This window comes from Pelobates fuscus, chromosome 3 (assembly GCF_036172605.1).
Source record: "Pelobates fuscus isolate aPelFus1 chromosome 3, aPelFus1.pri, whole genome shotgun sequence".
Taxonomy (NCBI): domain Eukaryota; kingdom Metazoa; phylum Chordata; class Amphibia; order Anura; family Pelobatidae; genus Pelobates; species Pelobates fuscus.
Window position 1 is genome coordinate 159,182,770 of NC_086319.1, and position 24,620 is coordinate 159,207,389.

At 39.9% G+C, this 24,620-nt stretch overlaps 1 protein-coding gene across 7 annotated transcripts in view; it reads right to left on the minus strand.

Annotated features, from left to right (window-relative positions):
- Positions 1-24,620, minus strand: part of DGKI (diacylglycerol kinase iota) — a 414,076-nt gene that overhangs the window by 56,898 nt on the left and 332,558 nt on the right. For all 7 annotated transcript variants that reach the window (XM_063447583.1, XM_063447582.1, XM_063447581.1 and 4 more), the window contains 6 exons: positions 23,165-23,244; positions 22,655-22,693; positions 18,144-18,213; positions 17,498-17,538; positions 14,775-14,902; positions 13,602-13,730 (listed from right to left, as the gene is read on the minus strand). In XM_063447583.1, coding sequence (XP_063303653.1) covers positions 13,602-13,730; positions 14,775-14,902; positions 17,498-17,538; positions 18,144-18,213; positions 22,655-22,693; positions 23,165-23,244 — 487 coding nt within the window. The remainder of the gene's footprint in view (positions 1-13,601; positions 13,731-14,774; positions 14,903-17,497; positions 17,539-18,143; positions 18,214-22,654; positions 22,694-23,164; positions 23,245-24,620) is intronic.

Consider the following 24,620-nt stretch of genomic DNA (forward strand, 5'->3'; position numbering starts at 1 on the left):
AACCTCCTCACCACACATTCACACACTGCCCCCCATACACACATACACTGCCCCCACATATACTGCCCCACACACACACATTGCACCCCATACACATACACTGCCCCCCGCACACATACACTGCCCACCCATACACACACTGCCCCACACACACAGTCCCCCACACACACATACACAGTCCCCATACACGCATTCCTTCCAAACACATACACTGCCTCTCATATACATACACTGCCCCATACACATTGCCCCCACACACACACTACCCCCACGCACACACTGCCCCCACGCACACCACCCCCATACACACACCACCCCCATACACACACTGGCCCCACACACACCATACACATTCACACACTGCCTCACACACACATACACTGCCCACCCCTACACACACTGCCCCAAACACACACAGCCCCCCATACACACATACACACCGAACCTTTCACACACACTGAACAAATCACACACACCACTGCTCCTATGCCCTACTACAGCCCCATATGCCAGCAGACCCCAGGTAAGTTGTCAAACTGTTCTTAAATGGTTTGACTACTTACTCTGGGAGGGGGTCCCTCCCGGCACTCCTGGCATATGTGGTGGTTATTGTGCATGGATTATTTCTTTAAATAATCTAGAAGTACCCCTCCCGTATCAGGCTCTGGATCCGCGACTGGTTCAGCAGACCATAGTTCCCCATATTCTCCTTCAGACTAGCCTATCTTACTTGAAGGCTTGACAATTTGAATTATTTCTTTGCAGGGTGACCAGATCCACCATGTTTTCTGTATCACATATACATATTGATATGCAGCACATGAAAAGGGTATCCCTGTAGTATGTAGAATTCAGAAGAAGGTGTATTAGATTAAGCAATTAGGCAATGAAGAATCCTGCAAATGAGCAGTTGGACAGTAGGGAAGAATGCAGAATACGCATTATACATAGTGCAAGGCAACCCTTTTCATGTGTTTTCATAAATACGAGAAAAGTGCAGTTCTGTGGTACACAAAAAAACTGCATAAAAGAACGTCAACACCAAGCGTTCAACTTATACAGCAAGGGACCAGGAAATTCCTTCCTTCCCATGTGAATGCATATATATTGATGTTAAGTTCTTCAAGCCTAACTACCAAAGAGTTGTATGTAAATAAATATTGGAGGGTAATCTTCAGAGTACATTGAGAAAGCAAATGGTTTAGGTGCACTATCATAGAGTTGTAATTTTATTGTACATATCATACAATGTGAGGGTAATATCTATAACCAAGGGTTTAAAGGGACACTATAGTCACCTGAACAACTTTAGCATAATGAAGCAGTTTTGGTGTCTAGAACATGCCCCTTCAGCCTCACTGCTTAAGGACCAAACTTCTGGAATAAAAGGGAATAATGACATGTCACACATGTCATGTGTCCTTAAGGGGTTAAGGGAGTTCATTTGGCCAGTAAAAAGGATTATCCGCTGATAGCTAGGTTGAGATCTAAGATTTATGTTTAGGGCTTCACAATTTCAAAGGTTTATCTTAAAGCCTGATACAAGCTGATGACAACAGTGAGAAAAGAAAATACATTTAGAAGGAAGGTAAACAAGGAATTTAGAAACAGAAACACATTGTCAGGAAGTTTATACAACTCCATTCTGACACCCATCTTGACTAATGCCAAAGTGGTTCTTTACTATTTTAGACAAAGGCTTGATCACCAAAGTATATAGGAGTCAGGGGACAGCCTCAAGGTGAAAGAAGGCAACAGGGCCACCTCCCCATGTATTCACATTGGCAGAGTGTTCTATATAAAGAGATGTCATTCCATTCACAAAACCACCCGATGCCAAAATAGGCCATCATCAGCCAAAGATAGAATCAGTCCACTAAGTCAAATTCCTCTTTGGCATGTGTGTATAATACCCAAAGCCTCCCTACTCACAAAAAAGACTTAAATGTCTGCATGAATTAGATCTGAAAGAAATCTACTAAGCCAGTTTGTTAGGATTTGGGACAGTAATTATGGCACAATGGAAGATGATTCCTTTCCTTAGGGGTATCACTCTCACCTACAGCTCTTCCTGCGATAGTCTCAAACCCTGTCAAAAGAGCATTGAACAATGATGTGAGTGTGACACCAGGCTCCTACTAAACATCTTGTAGTAAATAATAAAAAGCCTATCAGGCTAGGGACTTTTGACATTTTGAAGAGTTTGAGATTTTTCTTCAAATAAATGGGCTGTGTATATTCCCACAAATTATCTGCGTTCTCCACACACTACCAATAGCAGGCACAAACACAGTCCTGATCAAATTTCAAACAATAGTTGAAGGGACACTATAGTCACCAGAACAACTACAGCTTATTGTATTTGTTCCGGTGAGTAGAATCATTCCCTTCAGGCTTTTTTGCTGTAAACACTGTCTTTTCAGAGAAAATGCAGTTTGCATTGCAGCCTAGTGATAACTCAACTGGCCACTCCACAGATGGGTGCTAGAGCTGTTTCCTGGGGCAATGCTGCAGCACTGCTATTCAGTGTCTCCATCCTCTGCATGGAGACTCTGAACTTTCCTCACAGAGATGCATTGATTTAATGCATTTCTATGAGGAGATGCTGATTGGTCAGGGCTGTGTTTGACTTGTGCTGGCTCTGCCCCAGTCTCAGCCAATCCGATGTGAAAGCAATGTAATTAGCACAGAGAATCTCTTGTGATGATGTCAGCCAAGCAGGCAGATCAGGAGCAGAAGCAGCAGCAGCAGACTTGAATAAAAGTAAGATTTTACTATGTTTATGGGAGGCCAGGGGGGCTAGATGATAGTTTTAACATTAATGGGTCGAGAATACGTTTGTTTTTTTCACATTGATGCATTAATAATAATAATTAGTATTTATATAGCGCCTCTCTCCCAGTGGGACTAAAAGCACTTTTCAGCGCACACTCTCGGAATTAACCAAATTGGCAGCTGAATAATTAATAATAATAGCAAAGTATTTAACCAGGAAAGGCACATTCAGATTACTCTGGTTTTTAATGTTACCTTAGCCCAACATCAAGGGGTTGTTACTATTACCCAATTTATTGGTACTCATTTTATCTACCTTGGAATGATGAAGGGCTGAGTTGACCCTGCTGGGATTTTAACCTGCAATCTAGTACTTTTGAACAGGCTTTGCAGGGAATTTACCAACTCAGCAATATGGTTACCCCACGATTGGGCGGTCTATGAGTGCCAGACATATTTTAAACAGCAGCCTCCATAGCTCAGACAATAACATTAGAATTCAGCACAAAACAGACATTGTGGGACTCACTGAAAAACTCCTACATCTGCCCATACAATACCTTATGGATCCAGAAAGAAAGAACACCGCAACTACGTGAAATGTTGACTTCTACAAGGAATGTTCTCGCCATATGGCGAACTAAAGCACTGCCACTGAGAAAAAACCTACACCACCTAATCTCGCTCTATTGTCCACACTCAATAGACATACCCTTCAGGCTCAGGGACTGAACGCAATTAACATTAAAGTGATTTCTATTTTAAAAAAAATACTTCTCACAAGTAAAATATACTGAAAAGGTTCTCTCCCTATGCTACAGTCAAATTGCCCAACGTTCCTCTACTGGAAAACCTCTGTATATGAGACAATGGAAAGCTGAACTAAGATGTGCTTTCTGACTAGAAACATGGCAAGCAGTGGTGACCCAGGACAGAAATATTCCGTCATGATTCCCTTTTATTTCAGAAGTTGTGTCCTTAAGGGGTTAAAAACATCACACTGCTCTATACAATTGAAGACGAGCAGAAAACACCTAGTGCGGTGGTACTTAGTCCTGACCAGACTATCACATATAGACCATGGATTGCCAGATACTTGCTGGTGCTGCGGAGGAGACACAGGCTCCCTGTCACATGTCTTCTGTAAATGCCCAGTCCTACACAGATTCTAGTCAGGCGTTGATGCTCTTATATTCTGCAGTACGCTTAAGGGAGCACAGACACTGCTCCAGAGTCCTGACTCCTCTGCGGCTCACACATGTACATGTACACCTTACAGAGTGTTATGGCTTACTTAGCTGATTAGAGTGGGACACTGCGAGCCTAGAATATTGCACCTTTTCACAATATTCTAATTTACTGAGATTGTGGATTTGGGGTTTTCATGAGCTGTAAGCCATAATAATTGCACTTATGACAAATCACGGCTTGAACTTTCTTGCTTTGCATGTAATGCGTCTATCTCATATATTAGTTTCCCCTTTTACGTTGCATTACTGAAATAAATTAACTTTTGCACGATATTCAAATTTTTCGAGTATCACCTGTATAGTTTGGCAATATATTAGACTTTATTAGGGACCAATCAGCTTTTGCACGTTCCCTGCTTGCCTGAAATTGATTCAACTATATTCAATTATAATCAGTACTAGATATCCCCTCCCTCCTAATTTATAGAATCTCTTCAACCTTTTTTTGCTCTGATTTACATGCTGTTCACCAAACAACTATTTACTCTGATTTATATGCTGTCACCAGACAAATTTCACACAGATCAGCATAAGAGCATTCAGAGGTGAGAAAATTGCAACATTTGAGACATTTTACTTATTGTTGCAATATCTCCCCAAGAGATTAATTTGCTTAGCATTTAGTTTCGTTTTTTTATTTTTATTTATTTTTTTAGCTTTTTTGTTTCTCTTTCCTTGGTGGTTTCTTTGTTTCTTTGTTACATTTTCTTTATGTTTGCCCAATGCATTGCCTTGGAGCTCACACTACAAGGCCTCTAGAATCATAGTACCAGGAATTTCTATACTATTTTAAAATTTAAAATTTAGAAATAAAAGTTACATTTTATATTTTACCATTGTATCACTAACACTTTCAATCATTCACTACCACATACCTTTTTCTCTATTTGTCTTAGGGCTAAAACCCCTTTTTAAAAAGTAATATATCTTCAAACCAAAACCACTACTTATTTGTCTGATAAGGAAAACATTCCCTCTTTTTTCTATTACCAAAACTTAGAATAAATGCCCCATGTAGCAGTGTAATATTTGGAGAATTGGTTCCACTGCAATTAAAATACACATTTACAAACAGCATTTATAATTATATACTTTAACAAAGTCTCACAGCAGTAAAACTCACACTATGATCCAGTGTGTATGTGCTGCACCACCACAAAATGTAGCGGTGTCCCTGCAGATTCTGGGCTCTGCATCTGCCTCTGCAGGGACATAACATGGTCCCCTGTAAAGCAGTGTGGTCCCAAGCCCTAGCTCTCTATCTGCATAAGATGTTTTACTGGAATTTACACTATCGCTGCATGCCTCTCTTACTTAGAACCAGGAACGCACACGTTGGCAGCTTGTGTCTCCTGAGTTTGCTGCTTGGTGCATGTGAGTTATTTAACCTCATCCCAGAGTGCAAAGCTGACACATGGAAGAAGGCATGTGAGCATTTATTTTGTCATTACCAAATACACACACATATGATGGCTAATTGCATGAGGCCTCTCAGCAGGTCTTATGTCACGCTGCTTGCTCTAGGCACTACAATCCCAGGAAACTACTAACTACTGAAAATGGTTGTTTTGTTCTGACAAGACACTGAGATGTACATTTCCTGCAATCCTACTGTCTGAAATGATGCATACATATGGCACATATATCCATAGCTGCATTAATAGTGCCCCACGTGACAAATTGGCTTTATTTGTATGATATTTGACTTTTTATTTAACTCAACTCTACTGTTGTTAAATTTGAAGAAAGGAAATAAACACTATGAATCTCCATAGGTGCCTGGAACCTTACCAGTGTGGGTTGATAAAAGGCAAGATGAGGGTGATCTTGGATGGGATTTAAGCAGGGAGGTAAATTAACTGAACTAAGGTGTAAATTAATGCTATGGTTTCGGGTTCTGGAATAGGTGAATAAATCCTGCAGGGAGTCACCATCATGCTTATATCTCGAAGTAATTACAACCAATTCATGGTCTAGTCTAGCGAATAGACCAGAAGACTGAATGAGAATAACAATGTCTCTGAGGTCATTGCCATGTAAGAGTATCAAACTCAGCCATAGTTTCTTTGTTGCTGTCTGTGATCTAACTGTGCTCGGTCTGGGATTATTTATGAAAAATGTTGCTGCTACTGTAACAGTTTGCTGCTGTTGCAGCAATCCATAGGGGCTCCTAAAGTTTTTGGTTTTTTTTCCATAAATTAGTCCTTTGTCCCTCCTGTTTACTTTTGGGCTCTGGTGATTTCAGCTCTATGTTAAAGGCATACTCCAGACTTCTAAAGCACTTTGGTTTGCTGAAAAGCTTTATGTGTGAAGAGTGTGTTCTCTTTTTTCATTTTGCAAAAAGTGCAGATTTCAATAGAAATTTGCACTTTTATACATTTAAATCATTACACCCCCTTGACTTTCAAGCAAACAAAAGATAATGTTACTTCCTGGTTTGGTTAGCTCAGTTGGGATAAACTCAAGAGGCAGCAATTGCTCAGAGCACCTGCCTTGCAAAGACTTCTCATTGAGCTGCATTGGGAAGTCTGTGATTGGACAAACACAGAAAATCTAGGCGGGGCTAGAAGGGGTGGGCTTACAAATGCAGCAGACAAGAGAACTGCAGGTTTTTGCAAGCTGTTTTTATATATACTCCCAATGAAAACATGCATAATTAAACGCATGCAAGTTTTCATTCGGGTATATCTACTATACAGTTTTCTTTATTTTGTATCTAAACAGTGGAGTGACCCTTTAAGTAACTATTTATATATGTTTATTTTCAGGATTTGTTTTGGAATTCATTCTTTACACAATCCAGGAATACTTTGGTTTGACTCAATAATAAATAAAATAAAAACATTTTTTTTTTCATTGTTAATAGGGCTGTGATGAAACATACCCCATGTCAACCAAACTGAAGGAGTTAAATGGACTGAAATACTTATTGTTAAAAAAAAAATTGTGGCCTTTAGTAATTAACCACCACACTACACTACTACTATCTCTGTAAAAGTAATGTTGCCTTTATATATATATATATACATTATCATACAAACATCACTTTACAGGAAGGCTTAACATGATAGGAGTTGTATTTATCAGTAGTGCTGATCAGAGACGTTACCCGTCATTCCTTTGTGCTTTAGATAAACCAGCAACCTCCTACCCAATGAAAACATATTTTTCTATATCTATCTGCCTCCGTACATGAGGAATATATTGGAATAGGGGGCAGAATAGGGCCAGGTGACCCTAAGCATATGAGATTAGTTGTTCATTGTGAACAATATCTCTCCAGCTCAGCTGTGTGTGACTGATATTCACAGCGCTGTCAGCACAGATTTCATCTTGGAGCGTGTTTCGGGAATTCTTACTCTGCTTAGAAAACCTCATTTACTTTTCCCGTATCTGCTGTTGACATCTGTAATACAGCATTTTGTGTATTCATATTGTGGCCTCTTCCCGTGGTCCAAAAAAACCCCACAGATTTGGTACTGACAGAGAAAAAACTTAAATAAAATATACCCCTCAAAGAACTTGAGTTTCAGGAAATGACAGATTTACAAAAAATCTTAACAAAACACTGACAGATTCGCTTCTTTTCTGTACCCCCTACCCCCAAACAAACCAAACAAAATCTTTCAAAATAAAGAATTTATAAAAAAAAAATACTGACAGATTAGGACATAAAATTCCACTTCTATATCTATAAATATGTATTATTTATATCTATGTTTCCATATCTATCTGTTTTTCCAGTCCTTATTGCTATAGAAGGGAAGGCCTTTCACTAGTACATTTCTTAATAAATATAAATGATAACATTCACATTTTTTCTCCAGTTGCAAATTTGAAAACAGATCATTGATATGGCGATCAAATAACATGATGGCAATTGAGTTCAATAATGCCTCTCTAACTGGATATGAGTATAATGCTGTACAGACCACCCTCTGTAGTAGGACAAAAGTGTGAGCTGTAGAGTACCTTCTCTTTAAGGAGACCGGGATGAAGCTATACATGCCATCCTATGTAATGGGGTTAGGATGCGGGCTGTACAGTGCCTTCTTTTTATTAGACTGGAGTGTGGCTGTGCAGATCATCCTCTGTAATGGGATTAGAATGTGGGATGTATGTACAGACCATTCTCTGTAATGGGATTAGATTGTGGGATGAACAGATCATCCTCTATAATGGGATTAGAATGGGGATAGTACAGACCATTCTCTGTGATAGGATTAGAGTGCAGATTATACAGACCATTCTCTGTATGAGATTATAATGCAGCTTCTACAGACCATTCTCTGTAATGGAATTAGAATGCAGTACTACAGACCATTCTCTCTAATTTAATGGGATTAGAATATGGATTGTAGAGACTGTTCTCTGTAATGGAATTAGAATGTGGATTGTATAGACCATTTTCTGTAATGGGATTAGAATGCAGATTGTACAGACCATTCTCTGTAACGGCATTTCAATGCAGGTGCTACGGACCATTCTCTGTAATGTAATGGGATTAGAATGCAGGTGCTACAGACCATTATCTGTAATGAAATTAGAATGCAGATTGTACAGACCATTCTGTGTAACGGGATTAGAATGCAGGTGCACAGACCATTCTCTGTAATGGAATTAGAATGCGGATTGTACAGACTGTTCTCTGTAATGGGATTAGAATGTTAATAGTACAGATCGTTCTCTGCAATGGAATTAGAATGTGGCTGTACAGACTGTTCTCGGCAATGGGATTAGAATGTGAATTGTACAGACAGATCTCTGCAATGGGATTAGAATGTGAATTGTACAGACAGATCTCTGCAATGGGATTAGAATGCAGATTGTACAGACCATTCTCTGTAATGGGATTAGAATGCGGATTATACAGACTGTTCTCTGTAATGGGATTAGAATGTTAATAGTACAGATCGTTCTCTGCAATGGAATTAGAATGTGGCTGTACAGACTGTTCTCGGCAATGGGATTAGAATGTGAATTGTACAGACTGTTCTCGGCAATGGGATTAGAATGTGTATTGTACAGACAGATCTCTGCAATGGAATTAGAATGCAGATTGTACAGACCATTCTCTGTAATGGGATTAGAATGTGGATTGTAAAGACTGTTCTCTGTAATGAGATTAGAATGTATATTGTACAGACTGTTCTCGGCAATGGTATTAGAATGTGGCTGTACAGACTGTTCTCGGCAATGGGATTAGAATGTGTATTGTACAGACAGATCTCTGCAATGGGATTAGAATGTGGTTTGTACAGACTGTTCTCTGTAATGAGATTAGAATGCATATACTAGAGACTGTTCTCTGTAATGAAATTAGAATGTATATTGTACAGACTGTTCTCTGTCATGGGATTAGAATGTGTGCTGTACAGACCATTCTCTGTAATGGGATTAGAATGCGGATTATACAGACTGTTCTCTGTAATGGCATTAGAATGTTAATAGTACAGATCGTTCTCTGCAATGGAATTAGAATGTGGCTGTACAGACTGTTCTCGGCAATGGTATTAGAATGTGGCTGTACAGACTGTTCTCGGCAATGGGATTAGAATGTGTATTGTACAGACAGATCTCTGCAATGGGATTAGAATGTGGTTTGTACAGACTGTTCTCTGTAATGAGATTAGAATGCATATACTATAGACTGTTCTCTGTAATGAAATTAGAATGTATATTGTACAGACTGTTCTCTGTCATGGGATTAGAATGTGAGCTGTACAGACCATTCTCTGTAATGGGATTAGAATGCGGATTATACAGATTGTTCTCTGTAATGGCATTAGAATGTTAATAGTACAGATCGTTCTCTGCAATGGAATTAGAATGTGGCTGTACAGACTGTTCTCGGCAATGGGATTAGAATGTGAATTGTACAGACTGTTCTCGGCAATGGGATTAGAATGTGTATTGTACAGACAGATCTCTGCAATGGGATTAGAATGTGGTTTGTACAGACTGTTCTCTGTAATGAGATTAGAATGCATATACTATAGACTGTTCTCTGTAATGAAATTAGAATGTATATTGTACAGACTGTTCTCTGTCATGGGATTAGAATGTGAGCTGTACAGACCATTCTCTGTAATGGGATTAGAATGTGGATTGTAAAGAATGTTCTCTGTAATGAGATTAGAATGTATATTGTACAGACTGTTCTCGGCAATGGTATTAGAATGTGGCTGTACAGACTGTTCTCGGCAATGGGATTAGAATGTGTATTGTACAGACAGATCTCTGCAATGGGATTAGAATGTGGTTTGTACAGACTGTTCTCTGTAATGAGATTAGAATGCATATACTAGAGACTGTTCTCTGTAATGAAATTAGAATGTATATTGTACAGACTGTTCTCTGTCATGGGATTAGAATGTGAGCTGTACAGACCATTCTCTGTCATGGGATTAGAATGTGAGCTGTACAGACCATTCTCTGTAATGGGATTAGAATGTGGTTTGTACAGACTGTTCTCTGTGATGAGATTAGAATGCATATACTAGAGACTGTTCTCTGTAATGAAATTAGAATGTATATTGTACAGACTGTTCTCTGTAATGAGATTAGAATGCATATACTAGAGACTGTTCTCTGTAATGAAATTAGAATGTATATTGTACAGACTGTTCTCTGTCATGGGATTAGAATGTGAGCTGTACAGACCATCCTCCGTAATGGGGTTAGAATGTGGATTGTAGAGACTGTTCTCTGTAATTGGGTTAGAATGTGGGCTGTACAGACCATTCTCTGTAATGGGATTAGAATGTGGATTGTAGAGACTGTTCTCTGTAATGGGGTATAGAATGTGAGCTGTACAGACCATCCTCTGTAATGGGGTTAGAATGTGGATTGTAGAGACTGTTCTCTGTAATGGGGTTAGAATGTGAGCTGTACAGACCATTCTCTGTAGTGGGGTTAGAATGTGGGCTGTACAGACCATCCTCAGTGTAATGGGATTAGAATGTGGATTGTAGAGACTGTTCTCTATAATGGGGTTAGAATGTGGGCTGTACAGACCATCCGAGTCTGTAATGAGATTAAAATGCGGGCTGTACAGTGCCTCTGTTTTACTGAGATTGAAGAGTGGTTATACAGATCATGCTTTGTAATGAGTGTGAAATGTGGGATGTACATACCATATTCTGCCATGGGAAATCCACATCCTATTGTTTGACAAGTCTTCCAAGAAATATTTACATGCTATATGCTCTGTTTTATATTACGCTTTTAAGTGAAATATTTACTTTTAAGCCTATTGAAAATGATCGCTATGTTCTATTCAAATCAAAATCATATCATTATCTTTCAGGTATGGGCTAAATGGGCCCTCCTTCCTTCAAAACACCTTCTCCCAATGCCTACCCACATCATCGACATGACTAATGAGATCCCACCTGAAATAAAAGAGAATTAACGCAGTGTTCGCTTGATTAAAAAGCAGAACGTATAATTAATTTTCTCTTGCATGCCGGCAATTACAATCTCATTTTCTCAGATCCCCAAAGACGTGTGTAAAAGTAGATCACATCCCAAAAAAAATCTTTTGTTAACCCTTTCCCTCCCAAGACAAACAAAAAGCAAATCTTCCTTTTTTTAAAGTTGGATTAAACATAGAGAGACTTCCTCTGCTTATGAACCTAGTGACAGGCTTGTAGAAACAGAAGACTTTTTACATTTTGAGTCATAATGACCAAAACTCCCTAGCTGGCCATCATGTGAAATATAACACATACCACCAGGACTGTCAGTGCTATCTCTCACAGGTCTAGTTGATTGTTAATGGTCTTAAGGACTTGCAAAAGCAGTCTCACAATTTGTATCTGTATTGGTGTGATTTGGGCAAGATTTCATTTTGCAGATAATTATTAAATTTGGCAAGTTCACAGCGTGGTGAATATAGAAATTAATGCAAATTGAGTAATATTTGCATCTAGATCAATCTTATTTGAATGACACAGAGAGATTAAATTATATTCCAGTAACAATTTTTTTTAACCACTGCCCTGAACAAGTTATAGTGAATACTGAATTCAATGTGTGCAAGCCACAGGTGGAACTGTGTGGTATATGAGCACAATTATACTTGACAGATTTAAAAGCAGATGGATGCAACACTTGGCACCGGCACCGCTTCATCTCTGTCTAACCCTCTGTGATTTCTAAATAATCACACAAGATACAGAGTCATTCCACAGGTCCTGTTTGTTTGTTTGTTTGTTTGTGAAGATGGTGAGTTGGTATTTTGGCCATGTTTTAGCAGTTACACTAACCACGTTGTGTGATTTTAGTGCAATCCATACCACACTAACAAGCTTAATAATATAAATGGATAAATGCCAAGCCTCAAATAAACAAAGTTGATTTTTTTTCTCATCATTTATATTCGGAGGTTGACTCGTCTATGTTTTATTTCAGTATTGTATGTTACTTTTAACAGGAATATAAATGACACATCTAAAATTTTTAACAAAACATAGTAAATGATAAAATTATAAAACATCACAAAATGAAAAAAAGATTTTATTTTAGACAGGCCAGAAGAAACATCTATTTGCTCAGGGCCTGAATGCATTCAATTACCATTTTTACCAACGGTTATTTAGTGAACACTTTAGGAAGTCAACCACCAGAGGGTGCCAGAAGATATATCACCAGCAAATGCAAGTCATGCTTTAAGATGCATTTTTGAAAGCAGCTGATAATAGCTGCTTCTACTTCATGTGCTTGCTTTCAAGTGATTATGAAGGTTGGAGTGTCTACAACTTTCATGCAAAATGAAAGTCATACTGAAGAACCCCATGGTTCTTCAGTATGATGCAATTCACTACCTATGCCAAATGTAGGCAACCTTCAGCACTACAGATACTGTGGACTGCATCTCCCTTGATGCTTTACCAGCATTATCACTTCAAGAGCATTTGGCAACCTTCAGCACTTCAGATGTTGTGGACTACACCTCCCTGGATGCTTCGCAAGCATTACAGCATTAACAGCATTATGGGAGAGGTAGTCTACAACACCTGGATTGCTGAAGATTGCCTACCCCTGTCTTATGCCAACAATGTCAGCTCTCAGGCCTAGAGAGAGAAAAAGAAACTTGCAAAATCCCAAAAACTGCAAGCTCGGGCAGAAAGTAGACAAAACAAATGTGAGTAACTCATGTGGGATGACACAATTGTATTGTATCAGAGAAATCATGGCATTGCTTTTATTTGCATAATCAAAAATATGTTGTAAATTACCCAGTTTAGTAGCAATATAAGTGACAAGTTTTAATATAACTCAAAATATAATAGATTGATAATGACCTACTAATTAATATACTTAATTGAGTATTATAAAGTAAAACATTGCATTTTTTTGCAAATTCTTTTGAGTACACTAAAGGTAACAATCCCTCCCAGTAAATACATAAATAAATATTGTTTTAGACACAATTCATTGTTTGTAACTACATATCTGAGAATTGTGTAGTATCCAGATGGTGTTAGTGTTAATGTGAGAGATCCAGTTAAGTTCATAGTTTGGAAACAAAGTTCAATAAATAAGATCAATAAAAGTAAAATGATTCCTTACTGCAAAGTGCTGGTCGTGGGTGAATCTGGCACTGTATCGGTGGTTTTATCTGACATAGACACTTTTCCCGGCAGACAGCTATCGCTTACTATCCGTTTGCGACTTGTTGGTGTCCACCAATCTGATGGCCTGTGGTGGGTGGAGGAGAAGCAGGATATAAGGAAAGGGTTTGCTGAAGTGCAGCTCCATGAGTTATATGATGACAAAATTTCAGTGATGAGAGTGGAAGTATCCAAACAGGGTTTGCTTAATAGAGAGGAGGGAATATTATTTATAAATGCAAGATCAATTCAAATGCTCTTACAGGCATATCTTAAAGCAAACAACTTTACAGAGGACAAGATGACATTTGATCATTTTAGAAAAAAGTTTCATTTCAAAGATAGAAAAGGCCTGTTTTTTTTAATGTTACTGAGGGTAGTTGAGTTGTGGAATACATTGCCGACATAGTTTTCGATAAACAGCAATTTTGGAACCTGTTTTACCATCATGAGTTTTTCTCTGATGTTCCAGGTATGGTGATACCACAGAAATGCACAAAACACCTGTGTGAGTTTATTGTTCAACTCGCTTGCAGTTGTACAGCAGTTTTGTCTATTCTAAAGCTCTTCTTTAGATCTCTACATGGAATGTTCTGGTTAAATTGCTGGCAAGCCTGTGTGATCACTTTTCTGACATGATCCTTGATTGGACACATCTTCCCACATCTACAACGAGTGATGCAATATATGTCCGTCTTCATCCTGTCCCTCCAACTCTGATGTTAGATGGATTGGTTAGGGCAAACCCACTCAAATGATTGATTTCACATGTATGTCTTGCTAAAAATAAAAGGTATTATGAACTGCACTATGATCCTTATTAACTCTATGTAATTGTTCTCTTAGAGAAAGCCCACTCACCATTTAATATTCTGTCATGTTATCAGTAACTGTATTTTTTAATCCAGTTTAATTATTTACTGTTTTAAATCCTTAAACCCTTGCTACCTAAATTATTATGGATTAATGGCATGACAGAGGCCACAATTCTAACTAAAATAGATCTGCACCCCAGCAGTATGGTGGGTAAGTGAACTAGTTGGTACTTAAAATACATTGCCCCTTGTTAGATTGTTTTAGTGTCAAGTCAGCAAAGAACAAGCCTACAAAAAAAAATAAAAAAATGACTCACCCACAGGGCTGTTCAACTACAAGATCTGGCATCCCAGTGGCTGTGCCGCAAGTTGGGCTGCCTGATGTCTCGGGGTCCAGAATAAAGACTTCATCTTGGGAAATCTCTGTTACAAAATGCAGGTGTTCCTATAAAAAGAAAAACATATGGTGAAGCACTACTCATACTCTGAACAATCCCAGGTTGTTCAAATGTTCACAGGTTTGTGCAAATGTTCAACCACGAACACTGGTTTGACTACAAGTTTATTTAAATATCATTCCCAATTAAGAGTTTAGGCATACTTGCTCATTGTACACATTGACATTCATGTTTTGGGAACACATATTCTTCATTAACACTCCAAGTCACTGGTTCGGGTACATGCATGCATTCCCAAACATGCCTTTATAAACATTTTTTTTTTAAATTTGCACTCCTAATCTGTGATTTACTCACACAATCCATTGTATTACACCTTCAGTCATGGGTCAGGGCACACTCTCCCTTTAACACACTCCATCAGAGGTGTAGACACACATTCCTTTTTTTAATACTCCTATCATAGGTTTAGACTTATACCTCTTTCATTAGCACTCTCAGTCATGGGTTTAGGGACATGTTTCTTTAACAAGATTTGCATTGGGCATATGTTCCCTTCATTAACATTCCCAATCACGGATATGGGCTCACATTCTATTTATCTCCTGCTGTATTTGATGGGAAAATCAATAATGGACAACACCACACATTATTTCCAGACTAGGGTAAGAACTATAGAATAAGACAAAGATGGATAGAAGATGCTTGCTACAAAATATAAAGTGACATATTCATGCCACACACTAAATATAAGAAATACATTCAACAGACACTTGATTTATTAGATAGAATAATGTTAATTCATTATTTTCTATTTTTTTATTTCAGCACTACTTTAATTTTGAGAGATGGTTGGGATATTGGCTGCTCTTTGGAAGCTAGAAATCTATCATAGATTGTGCTGGATGATATAAAACAGTTGGCCCATCTAGTTTGCTCATTATGAAATCTAACACTCATTTTAAGTCATTGTTCTTCAAGAACAAGACAGCCTTATGCATATTCCAGGCATTCTTCCCTTAATTAATGTGTTAGCCTTTACAGGATTCCATCGGCAGGCAATACAGTTTAAGACATTTTTTTTTCTCTGCAAATTTCGTCTCTTGGAATAAACCATGCATACTGCATCCTCAGTATATCCAAACACAGAAGGTTTTATACATTCAAGAAACAGCACACATTTCATGTAGCTTCTGCATTATGAAATTCACATATGACTCAGATCTTCTTTGGTTAAAATATCTACTTCATTTCACAGCCGATCAGTATTAATTAATATACATGATTTGTAAAATAACATACTGCCTCTCTCTTGGAAATCAAATTTGAATTACTGTACCACCTGTATGCTGCTGAGACTTAGAACATTTCTCCTGAGATCTCTCCTTGACTCCTTGAATGTTTCCCTAACAGTATTTCAGAGAAAGATTAGGATCCCATGGGACTCTAGGCAGGTTACTGGTGTAGGCCCCGCTTCACGCTATTCATAGGCATGGTGAAAGGGGCAAATTTAAGGTTTGACCCCTGTCTAACTCCTGGGCCCAGGCAGCTGCTTATTGTCATGATATGGCTAATACTGTTCTGCTGTGAAGAAACTAACTGGATACCTACCCACTTAATGAAACAATCTGTCTCAAACAAATCTTAAATTTCCTCTTTCAAACACAATCCCTTGTGGACCAGCTGCCCTTTAGGTTAACGGTGCTACCTTGTACCCAACTGCATAAGCCCACTGCCTTTTTATCTGTCCCTTCCAGAGGACATTGTGTATATAGTTCAGGAATGTAGTCCAAGGCAAATTGGTTGGAGAAGAGAAACAAAATGTCGGCTCGCAAGTCATGTGACTCCAATACGATATTGGTGCAATAAAACATATACATATATCAAATATTTTAAAAAAAAATCATAAAGTGATCACATAATTGGTTACATCACAACAAAAATTAAGCTAGCAAACTAAATCAGCAAAGGAAACATGATTGCTATAATACGTGATTGCACTTTGAACAATTTTATATGGCTTGATCACGTAATGATGTCAATACCCAAGGCAAATTTTTCTTTTGTTGTAATTCACTCTCTCAACTTTACTCTCTCTGACAGCCATGTTTATCAATGTCTCTACCAGGAGCTTCTACTCCACTCTCGTAAAGGAATATTTTAAGCACCATAAGCACTACAGTGTGCTGTATCATTGAGTTAAGCTCTGTGGTTCTCTCAGGCAATGAGCAGGCTCTGCACTGTAGGCCACTTAATGGCAGTTCCTAAGCAGGAGCTTCTGGCTTTCCTTCTAAGCGAGATGAGGAGTCGTATTCAGGAGACCCCAGGAGAGAAGTAAAAAAGTTACTAAATGGTTGACTAATCACGTCGGAAGGGGCCAGTGCACTCCTGGCACTATGACCACTACAGTGTGCTGTAGGGCTTACAGTGTTTGGAGTGTTCCTTTAAGCAATCTCTTTATTTCCCTATTTTTTGCCATTTTAATGTAAATTCCAAACAATTCAGAGTTCGTGTACCCCCGACTCTCGTTTTTACCTTATTTGCAAACTCTTTGTTCACAGTCTCTCTCGGGCATTATTTATCAAACACTCAAAGGCAGAAATGGTTAGGAGTGGTTTACAATAATAAATAACACGGCTTACCTGCGATCTGTCGATCCGATAGAACCGGTCTGCAGAGGTAGCTGTAAAAACAAAGGACAATGTTCTGAATTTGAGTGACCTAAATGAATTTTTCATGCAGCAATTATCTACTAGGTTTCCCTTAACAGGGCACGTGAGTTTGCACTTTAAAGGAACACTATAAGGTCAGGATCACAAACATGTATTCCTGACCCAATAGTGTTAAAACCCCCATCTAGTCCCCCATGGGCCCCCTTGCCCCCCTAAATATAATACAATCTTGCTTTTATTTGAGTCTGCTGCTGGCTCTGCCCCTGATCTGCCTGCTTGGATAACATCATCAGAAGTGATTATCTGAGCCAGTTATAATGCTTTCCCATAGGATTGGCTGAGGCTTTCAAGGGGCAGATGAGGGGCAGAGCCAGCACAAGTAAAACACAGCCCTGGTCAATCAGCATCTCCTCATAGAGATGCATTGAATCAATTAATCTCTATGAGAAAAGTCCACTTTCTCCATACAGAGGGTGCAGACACAGAATTGTATGGGGATTGGGGGATGGTATTCCACATGCTGTGCAGGCTTGTGTCAGACGTAGCATAATTTCTTCAAATCACTAAAATGGTCAAAAGTACGCCATTGAAAACAAGTCAAAAAACAAGACTTTACCGTCTAGGAAGCACCATCGTGGGTTGAGTCGCTGAGCCGAGAGCATCCTTGGAAAAGAGCTATCGAGATCCTATGGATTGAATACAAGATAAATGTTTATTTTAATGAAGATAGAGGCGATGTGGTATCTTTCCTATCCCTATAATGAATAGAAAGCATATGTGGCCCCTGTTTGCAAGCAGGTAATGATGAAGGTACAATTATGAAATGTATAAAATTAAAATGAAAACAAAACTGAAACAATAATCAATCAGCACTGCTACATTCATCAGTAAAAGTGTGTGTTCCTTATCCAAGCATCAAGGGAGATCAGGAGTCATCCACCCTCATGACTGGAGAAAACTGTTTAATCCTGGAACCCAAATCTCAAGCTTCCATTTGACCTGCAGATTCCCAATAGAATTGTGTATTGGTATTTGTGAATGTATTATCTAAAAGCAATGCTCTGTACTGGTTGGAAAAAAGAAAAATCAACATTGGAAACGAGCCCTAACTCAGTGACATTATGCAGTATGGAAAAAAACACTAGTCACTAACATTAGTAACATTCATTTTAAAGCTTTAGCAGGCTATCAGTGAGCAGGCCAGGTTTTTATGTCAGGTGCCAGATTTCCAAGGTGCCCAACCCATTGTCCTCCCCCACACACACACGCACACAAACACACAAACACACAAACACACAAACACACAAACACACAAACAAAGAAAAGGCAGATAAAATGTTTTATTATTTTATTAACTGGCATTAAAGGCAAAAATAATTATCAAGGCAAACCTCTTAGGTGGGTCTTACACTGACTATTCACCTGACTTCCTTGAGCTTCTGGCAAAGATATCTCTAATGAGACAAAGAGGGGTATTTTTCTAAACCCCTATATCCTTATTAACCCTTAATAGGGAACTCAAGGAAGCAAGGTGAATAGTCAATGTAGGACCAACATAAGAGGTATGCCTTGACATGGCAGGTGGGCATTCCCTCTAATGGGCATTGGGCTAACTAAATAACTTCCATAGAGATTTGGGAAGAGCGTAGGTAACCTTTTTTTGTGTTGAATATTTTTATTGGTTGCGCAAAAGAACATGAGCAGGCACAATTTAAAGCGATTAATGTAGTATGTGGTTGCCTGCGCAGAGGCATATAAATCAGAATGAACAAGCATTTCTGAGGATTTAATACAACGTGCAGTACGGTAATCATATATAAAAACAGTATTATAAAAGGCAGGCGTCTCAGTGCAATGTATAATCCTATCTATAAGCATTATGGCAGCGGCCAGTTAAACGCAAAATAACCATGTCGCAGATTGAGTGCAATATCATCAGAGCTGTTAGTTTACAAATATATGCCGCAATGAGCATAGTTATATCCATAATTAGGATGAAGCGTAATGGTTTACGTTGTACATTGCAATTGTCTGGCCATTTTAATAAGCGACCATAGATGGCGTATGCATACTGGGGCTAATGCGGAGAGTCACTCAAGTATGTTAATGTAGCAGTGACGTATAAGGCTGAGTGACTAAACTGTTAACAGTGTAATTTTAGCCATTCTAAGCCATACAAACATGCAATTACTGCCGGTTACTAAGCAGCTTAAACTGTGTCTAAATGACAGAGTGAGAAAATGTTCGCATCAATCATGAATTTAAAAAAGCGTAAAGACTAAAAACCTTAATATTCATCAAGAACTTATAGTAGGTGCATTGGTCGCGCATTGTGCGTCTCAGCTCTGGCTTACTATATTAAGGAATGCATAATCAAATAACTATAAGAATAACAACAATACTGAGGCAGAACTGTCCATAATGTCAGTCCGATGAGGGCCTCCCATGGCTTGGCCGTGGTGCGTCCCCCGTGACGCCGAGTCCCCGACCGCCTCCCCCGGGACGGTCCCAGCCCAGCACCTGAGTCCTCCGCGGCGCTGTGGGCACTCGGGAGCAGGGACGGCCCGCTGGGCCCCCAGACCTAGAGTCCGCGGGCCGCCCGCGCCCTGCACCTCCCCAACACCACCCCAGTCCCAGTGAAGGTTGTGTCCCAGTGTCTCTCCCGGTGCCGGCCTCATACTTGGGACCGGTGCGCGCAGCCCCCGGCCACCGGTCCGCCGGAAAGGCCGCGCAGACCCACCCCACAGGGCTCTCAGCATCAGGGACATGGCTCTCCAGGGACCTCCCAGACCCGGAGGCCCGGACACTCACTTCTCCTGCGGGTCGGCAGGCATCGCGGGAGGTCCATCAGGGACCCGGCAGCGCCGGGGTCCGCCCAGGCCGTCAAGGTCGTTGCCCCAAAATGGGTTGTCTCCTTTGGTGTCCCTGCACTCCTCTTTCAATAATGCCTTTACAGAGAGGCCATGTTAGTAATATGGCGCGGTTGCGTCGGATCACCGGCCTCCTGGGCTTCTGTGTCAACGTATATCACCTCTGTTCATGCCAGGTTACGTTCCCAGTTTAATATATTGCTCCTCAGTGTTAATGTCCATTACATCTGGCTGGCTATCTCTTTGCCATTGCCAGTTTAGGTGGTCGGTACAATGTCCACGCGGGGGCTCCCGCCGTAGTACATGTCGCCACCATATGGTCGGGATTTCCTGCCGTAGTACATGTCGCCACCATATGGCCGTGCCCCGGGCCAAAGGTCTCTCCACGCCAGGAATACTTATGTTACAGCGGGTTGGCTCTGTGTTGCGCCATTTCACGGCGCCATGCTGCATGCAATGGCGGCCGATGCCCAGAAGCCGCGTGCAGGCCAGGCCCAGTCTTCTCCGCCCGCTTGCCACTCGGTCGACTTCTAGCAGGTATCAGGTGGGTGTCGGAGCTTTCCCCCTCTTAAATGCAGCATGCTTTGCTTTTTTAAGCGGTTTTGGGCCATGTTTGGTGTTATTTCAGGCAACATGCCGCTGGAGCCCATCCAGATGGCGTCCAGTCGGCCCGGCGGCCCGGCCCCGCCCCCCCGGTAACCTTTTTTTAATTTATTTTTTACGGTATGTATTGGGGCTGATGTGTACTATGGTCGTTGCTGCGGCCCAAGAGTAGTGCGAGTTTGAGCGCAGGATTTGTTTTTGTATATTTGTACTCTGTCTAAAATGACAAATGGTCATGTGCACATGTGTATTTATAATTAGTGATGTCCCTGAGGGTTCGCCGGCGAATAGTTCCTGGCGAACATAGTGTGTTCGCGTTCGCGGCGGCGGGCGAACATATGCGATGTTCGGTCCGCCCCCTATTCGTCATCATTGAGTAAACTTTGACCCTATACCTCACATTCAGCAGACACATTCCAGCCAATCAGCAGCAGACCCTCCCTTCCAGACCCTCCCACCTCCTGGACAGCATCCATTTAAGATTCATTCGGAGGCTGGATTCATTTTTTTTTTTCAATTTATTATTATTTTTTATTTTTTTTAAGTGCATATAAATGTTAGAAGCAGATACTCCCCCCAGACACTCTGTATTACTGCAGATACTGCCCCCAGACACTCTGTGTTACTGCAGATACTCCCTCCAGACACCCTGTGTTACTGCAGATACTCCCAACAGACCCTCTGTGTTACTGCAGATACTCCTCCCAGACACTCTGTGTTACTGCAGATACTCCCTCCAGACACTCTGTGTTACTGCAGATACTCCCTCCAGACACTCTGTGTTACTGCAGATACCCCCCCCAGACACTCTGTGTTACTGCAGATACTCCCCCCAGACACTCTGTGTGACTGCAGATACTCCCTCCAGACACTCTGTGTTACTGCAGATACTCCCTCCAGACACTCTTTGTGTCTAGTAATATGGCGCGGTTCGCCCGGTTCACCGGTTCGCGGACGTTTGCGGAAGTTCGCGTTCGCCGTTCGCGAACCGAAAATTTTGTGTTCGCGACATCACTATTTATAATGTTATCCATTTTGCTTGTTATATTTTAGGTACGTAGCTTATTTGTTCTTTAATTGCTCTAACTGACTAAAGAGGAATCATTGATTAATGGTGTTTGTACACATTGTGAAGTCCATGGAGGTTTTTGTGGAGTTTGTTCTGCTGACGCATAAATGTGACAAAAATATAAAGTATAAGACCCTTTTTCACAGAATTAGTAATGGTAAAAGTGTGTGACTGTGATTGCATTAGCATCAATGGCTCACCAACAGCCAGTAACCTGACAATAACTATGAAATATGACATTTTAATTTCCCTACCTGTCATCTTGGACTCTTTGTTGTCAACACATAATAACTAACTATTTGGTGAATATATTAGTAGCGTTTTCAGAACCACCACAAAAGCCCACCCATGTTTCAGAGTTTTTCCTTGTGAAGGTACCTTCTGCTATGGTAGTTGTTTAGGGAGCTAATATAGTCTTCTGGGAGCAGGCATCTTAGGATAAATCTTATAGGATTTCTTCATTCCTGGCATGGCTAAGAACTGCACAAACTATTAAGTCATACACACATGAACCTGAACAAATTAGGTTCTTGCACATGAACACTGCAATGCTGCCGAGGAGTAGTTATACTTTATAATGCCTACCTGGCAGTGATCCCTGTGCACTGTCACAGATTGAAGGTCCTAGAAAAAAAAAAGGAAAACTCATTTAAAAAGAGAGAATCATCAAAAGGAATCTGTTAATGTCTAGATTGGAACACAATCCATAATCTCCAAAATGTTGAGTTCGTGGCTAATAAGCACAATTTGCACTTGAAGAGAGAAATGTTTACAACCCTGCTGAATTCAAGATATACCATAGGTCCACAGTGTATATATATGTTTGGACTAGAATGTATTTATGAACTGATCTTCCAAGGTGCGGTGCTGTAATGTAGTTGGCATAATTGCCAGGTGCAAATTAACCCTACTCTGTTGAGAATGTGACCTTCAGTAATTGTCCCACAAATGCATTTCTCTGATAGATAGACTGCTAATGCCACCAAGTGCTTTTTTCCTACCAAGACAAGTCATTGTATTTTGCTGAGCAATAAAGACAAGTTCTGCCTACCTCTTTAATAATTGTAAGACATATGTTTAAAAATAAAAACGTACCTCTTGGAGGCGATCAATGTACATCCGGCAAGTCTCCAGATCACAGTCTCCTCGTACAACAATTATACCTAATGGTATAGCTGCAGGTAGGAAGAAAAAACTACGATTTAGTTGTTACAAAATGCAATCATTTGTTAATCTGTGTTTACCATTTTAATATTGTACACTGAACCCGAGAGCTATTTCATTAAAGAAAAGAGAGAATTGGGAAAAAAACTTGAGCAGAATCTCTGTGCAGCTAATATTCATTCTTATTACAGTAAATAATGTACCTCTGGCATATTGATATCATTTGCAATATTTTAAACATTGGATTGCAGTCTTTGAGCTTTCCATGATATGACTATACACCAATAATCTTTCTGCACATACTGATAGCGTTTTTATATATCCCTCAGTTAAACATGTATTGACATAATTTTTTTTTACTATAATTTTACTTATACTGTGTCTCCCTGGATAGTGTCTTAATCCAAGGATAAATCTGACTGCCATTCTGAGTTCAAGAAGGAATTTCTCATAGTTTGTTGCACAATTGGAAGTGCTTCAAACTGTTTTTTTTTTTTTGCCTTCTTTTGGATCAACAGCATAAAACACATGTGAGAAGGCTGAAGGCTACATGAGTACATATATTTCAAAAGCATGTGCAGCTACCCAGAGGTCAAAATCACGCGGCAATTATGGTGCCCTTAGCTGCTTGCAGAAAGTGAGACAAATGAGACAGATCAACTAAGCAATATCAGTTATTGGTTTATAAAACAATTACAAGCAACAAAAATGTCTCAGTTTCTTACAGAGGATCCTGAAGATGCCTGCCAGCCATGCATTTTTGATTTGACTAACTTGATGCATTGTGCTTCTGCTGTTGACACGCAATATTTAATACAACACCTTGGTAACAAAAAAAAGCATATACGGCAAGGATATCCATTGTATTGTCTCTAATCCTTGTCAGGAGACCTTATGCTGGGGCAACACTGAGAGGCCATGTATTTGCTAAAAGCGCCTGTTGTTGGGCCTCACCACGTCTGCTCTTAGGACTCATCAAAAGGCATTGTCTTTATGCCTGCTTGGCAGCCTTGAGTTATTCTTTGGCTTCCTGACCTTGGGTCCTTCAGGGAAGCTCTGCCCATGAGCCCTGTCAGGAGGCCTTTCCTTGGCCCCATATGCCTTAGTTCCTGCAAGGAAGCAGTGTCCCTGGGTGTATATGAGTATTAGTGTTAATGTGTATGGACATACAGAAGTGAATGGAATTATATATGTAATCATTAATGAGGTCTGCACGTGAGAACTAGTCTTTGCTTTTGTAATTTATGAGGCTGTGTTGGTATAAATGCATAATGCATGTCTGTTTATATGTATGAATTAAACTGCATGCATGTAGAGTTACAAGTATAAAGTTAGGGTCCATATCTGTAAGCATGAATGAAATATGGCCATTGCGTGTACAAAGGTC